Source organism: Berghia stephanieae, chromosome 2, assembly GCF_034508935.2.
Source record: "Berghia stephanieae isolate SIO BIC M18660-M18661 chromosome 2, UCSD_Bste_1.3, whole genome shotgun sequence".
Taxonomy (NCBI): Eukaryota; Metazoa; Mollusca; class Gastropoda; order Nudibranchia; family Aeolidiidae; genus Berghia; species Berghia stephanieae.
The window spans coordinates 101,489,528-101,494,527 of record NC_088361.1 but is presented as its reverse complement, the minus strand read 5'-3'; the positions used below and the strand labels follow the sequence as shown (position 1 = coordinate 101,494,527).

General features: G+C 38.5%; 1 protein-coding gene across 1 annotated transcript in view; it reads left to right on the top strand.

The window, feature by feature from the left end:
- Positions 1 to 5,000, top strand: part of LOC144966065 (cilia- and flagella-associated protein 43-like) — a 50,073-nt gene that overhangs the window by 29,509 nt on the left and 15,564 nt on the right. Inside the window, exons 25-30 of the mRNA XM_078902106.1 lie at positions 1 to 18; positions 1,054 to 1,260; positions 1,755 to 1,925; positions 2,266 to 2,394; positions 3,049 to 3,168; positions 4,395 to 4,502. The exon at positions 1 to 18 is cut by the window's left edge and continues 74 nt beyond it. Coding sequence (XP_078758232.1) covers positions 1 to 18; positions 1,054 to 1,260; positions 1,755 to 1,925; positions 2,266 to 2,394; positions 3,049 to 3,168; positions 4,395 to 4,502 — 753 coding nt within the window. The remainder of the gene's footprint in view (positions 19 to 1,053; positions 1,261 to 1,754; positions 1,926 to 2,265; positions 2,395 to 3,048; positions 3,169 to 4,394; positions 4,503 to 5,000) is intronic.

Below are 5,000 nucleotides of genomic sequence, written 5' to 3'. Positions count from 1 at the left end.
CAGATCGTGCTCTTGGAGGTAAGATTGGTTCTATATTCAATTTATTTGACATCTAAAAATAAAATTTAAAAATTGAGCTTTATATAGCGCAATATCCACTAAATGTGCTCAAAGCGCTTTACAAGCGCCTGTTAGGCGATTTTACAATTTTTCGGACTTAGACAATGCTGTTAACGGCCAGGTACTCATTTTACACCTGAGTACGGTGAGAGAATGTGAGTATAGAGCCTTTTCCAAGGACTCAACTATGCGCCGAGTGTGAGGCTCCAACCCATGACCTTCCAATCCAAAAGCGAGTGTCATACCACAAGACCACATAGCCGCACATCTACTGTCTTTGACCCTGATAGAGATTTTTGATTTCTCTAACCTGAACATTTAATAATCATTGCCTTTTGTACAAGTCACCAAAAATAAATATACAAAACAATTCTGGTTAAAATCTAAATGGACCGCTGTGACAGTGTGCTACTATATCAGATAATTCTGGTGCTAGACAGTGAGTCTAAGGGCTAAAAAGTAGTAGGAAATGAGACATGGATGATGGAAAAGAAGAAGAAGAAGGAGGAGGAGGAAAAGAAGAAGAAGAAGAAGAAGAAGAAGAAGAAGAAGAAGAAGAAGAAGAAGTAGAAGAAGAAGAAGAAGAAGAAGAAGGAGGAGGAGGAGGTGGAGGAGGAGGAGGAGGAGGAGGGGCAGGCATTAATTAAGATTATTTGAATGTACATATTTATTTGTATTTTCAGTTTAAGATACTGCACTCACTCAAATAATCAAAGACGGTTAAATAAACTCAAATGGATCAAATTCCAAACCTGACTTCACAGAGATGGATAAAATACGTGGGGTGATAGTACAAACAAGGATGTCAAGCAGGCGATTTGTTCAGTATAATATGAACACTTGGTTCTGTAAGGCCTGCAGGGTAAATAAATGAAGCTTTGTTGTTCATTTTGATCACAGTGACCTCCGTGAGCACATAGAATTTGTTCTATATAAGTGTTCGTATTTAACACTGACTATGTTTAAATGATATCATGATTGTGTTTGTCCTAGGATGCTATTCACCGAATCAAAGAGGCTTTCAACAAGGAGTTTGATGAAGTCTACTCCAAGAAAGAGTCGGAGATCACCAAGACCAAAGACAAGAACAGGCGGATCCGTTACATCATCAAGTACCTGGACTTGGAAGAGGCGGTACCAGAACCTGGCATGAGCATCGCTGAGAAACCAGAGCAGTTACTGGAGGTGGATGATAGCGAGGTAATGTGTCTTCACCATTAGGCTGAAATCACTTTATGACTTTGGTGAAATTGGAGGTGGATGATAGCGAGGTAGTAATGTGTCTGATATCACTTTATAACTTTGGTGAAATATTTCCATCTCTATGGTGAAATCATTCCAAAACTGGTTGCTGCTTCTAATGGTGAAATGAATTCATAGCCATGATTAAGAATGGAAAGGTTTAATTGTGCTATGGCGAATTTAACATTTATTGCCATATGTAATCCAAGATCTCAATTCGGTATTATATGATTATACGAATATAGAGCCTTTTCCAAGGACTCGACATTGCACCACCAACATTGGGAACTCGAACCAGGGACTTAAATGTCTTAAAGCAAGTGGCATACCATAAGATTCCTTCCCCCCCCCCCCCCTCCCCCCAAAATAAAAAAATCACATAAAATTTAATCAAGATTGTGTTTTTAAAATAATCACCAGTCCCCTCCATGTAACCTTTTGTCTTAAATTAGATCACCGTGGAGAAGTACCTGACTCCAGAGCAAAGGAAAAAGCTAGAGGAAGAGCAAAAGGCAGAAGAGGAACGAATCGCCAAGGAGAAAGGAGACAATGCCCGAGAGAGGGCGCTGGATATGATGATGGGGGGAGTGCTGGAAATCAAGAAAGAGGATGAGCTCAAAAAAGTAAGTTATTTATAGAATATACTCACTGTGGAATGAAAACATCAAAGTATAAAGGAAATATCTTTCAGATATAATCTCGACTAACTTTGAATTTTTTAAATAAAAGGTCATGGTCAATAAGAATTTTATCTTCATACATACACATATGCACACACACATTCTCTCTCTCTCTCTCTCTCTCTCTCTCTCTCTCTCTCTCTCTCTCTCTCTCTCTCTCTCTCTCTCTCTCTCTCTCTCTCTCTCTCACACACACACACACACACACACACACTTAATCAAGCAAATGAAAGAATCCACCGTTGTCACGAACTGACTAGTTTTCCATTGATCCGTCATTCAGGATGTGCCCAAGCCAGCATTCATGAACACCAAGAAGGAAGAGGAGTACAGCGATGAGGAGGTGAAGCTCTTCAAGGAATACCAAAAGAAGGTTCAGGAACTCAACGAGGAGAGAGAAAAATACAGAAAGGTTGGTCACTCTTGCTTTAAATTATTATGAAATGTCGAGACATCCGGTCAGTTTCAAGAGGTGCATTTTGATGATGGCTACTTCTCTTCTCTCCCCTCCCCCTCCCCTTTCCCCCCCCCCCCCCCCCCTCTCCTATTAAAAGTTATAGTTATAGAGAACTAAAATTGAAGAGAAATTTATTGCTATTTATAACACATCATGACCACACGCCATGCTCTTTTCAATTCATGTTTTGTATTTTTAAATTTATTTTTTTTTTGTTTTTTTTATTTATTTATTTATTTTTTTAACCTCAGGCATGGGAGACACCCAATGTTTGTCGTTGCTTTGCCAATTTAGATTTATCTCCGTCTTTTAAATACAACAATAAACAGGTATAGGGATATTGACCTTAATATATATTTAAAAATAACAAAAAAAAAACACACAAAAAAAACGTAATTTAAAAAATCAAAGACCAAAGAAAAAAAAAAAGAAAAGAATAATGAAATAAATAAATTCAATTCATGTTGAGTTTGACCTTCTGGATAACGTTCAATTATTTCCATCGTAGGGCCCCTCACATATCACCAAGGAAAGCGACATTTTAGAACGTAGATAGCCATATGGACAAGTTTATTATAAATTTCATTTTGTTTTTGTTGTCCTTTCCAGCAATTGGACACAGAACTCCGTAAGATCCAGGCAACCATTCAGGAAAACCTCCAGGCCTTTGATGACGCTCTCACCGTCTTATTCATGAGGAAGATCAAAGTGATGATGGTTATTTATCAGGTACGGTCTTGATTACTCGCTTGCTTGATACACGTTGTAGCCTCATGCTATGGGAAGATCAACAAAACACGAATAGAACAGCTTCGAAAACAGAACAAAATGTCAGACACAAAAAGTCTTGGGCTCAAAACCCTTCTTCAGCCAATGATAAAAACATTAAAAACGTCAGTACATCATTCATCACTTTAAATGCCGCTATGTGGTCTTGTGGTATGACACTCCCTTTCAGATTGGAAGGTCCTGGGTTCGAGCCTCACTCCGCGCATAGTTGAGTCCTTAGAAAAGGCTCTTTACTCACATTCTCTCACTGTACTCAGGTGTAAAATGAGTACGTGGCCATTCATTGTCTGTCGGAAAAAAAAATTATTATCGCCTAACAGGCATCATGTCTGGTTCTATATGTTAAGTGTTGCTGTTAGTCAGGGACCCTTTGTAAAGTGCTTTGAGCACGTTTAGTGGATATTGCGCTATATAACAGCTTAAGTATTTTTTAAAAATACAGACTGATGGCGGAAGAGTATAAGGCACATCTTGTCGACAAATTTGATGACAAGATGTGTCTTTTTCTCTTTTGCTGTCTGTCCATATTTAAGGTGATGTATCGACGGGTTTTTTTACATTTTGGCTGATGAAGGGTTTTGAGCTCAAAATGGTCTGTGTTTGGTATTTTGTTCTTTTTTTTTTTTTAAACTGTTTTATTCATTCCCGTATATGAATTTTTACAGACTATTGCTTCTGGCAGCTTAGAATTTCCTTTGGCTTTGGAAAATCAGCAAAACAGTCCATGTTTACTATAAGTCTGAGCACTCACTTTCGCCAACCACATAACCGCAAAACCCCATTGACAGATACGCCACAAACATTTCGAACTGCTTCAAAATCCCACAGACAAGAACACAAAACTACAGAAATTCTTTCTTCATTAGAACTATCTCGGAGTGGAATGGGCTGGATGAACTGGTCATCATGGCACCACACCTAAACGATTTCAAGGCCCGACTGACATGGGCCCGCGCCCAATGAGGACGCCGCTGAAATACAACCAGACCATTGGTTTCTTCAGCGCCAACCATACAGATACAGATACAGATAGAAAAATACGCTAAATAAGCTACTTTATCAAATTCTTTTTAAAATGCAGGATGACACCCACTTTGTCTTGAAATAAGAAATACAATTATTATGATATTGACGTTCAACATTCATTGTCTTACTGTCCAAAACAGGAAGAGTTGAAAATTCTGCGCCTGCGTCACTCCATGCTGATTCAAGAGGAGATTGAGACAAGAGAAAAGGACTTGACAGAGACCCTGGAGCACACCAAGCATCTCAAGGTTAGTCAATACGTGTTTCAATCATTGAACGATTTTAAGAAAGAAATCAAATGATCTTTATTCATCGCAGTGGGGATGTTTGTTGTATTTCGCATTGATTGAGATGCTCGTGTCTAACAGAATAGTCAATACTAAGAATTCAGACGTTTTCATCGTCTTCCTTCCCTCCTTCTCCTCCTCCCCCTACTCCTCCTTCTGCTTCTTCCTTCTTCTTCCTCTTCATCATCATCATCATCATCATCATCATCATCATCATCATCATCATCTTCTTCTTCTTCTTCTTCTTCTTCTTCTTCTTCTTTCTTTTCTTCTTCTTCTTCTTCTTCTCTTTCTTTCTTCTTCTTCTTCTTCTTCTCTTCTTCTTCTTCTTCTTCTTCTTCTTCTTCTTCTTTTCTTCTTCTTCTTCTTCTTCTTTCTTCTTCTTCTTCTTCTTCTCTTCTTCTTCTCTTCTTCTTCTTCTTCTTCTCTTCTTCTTCTTCTTCTTCTTCTTCTTCTTTC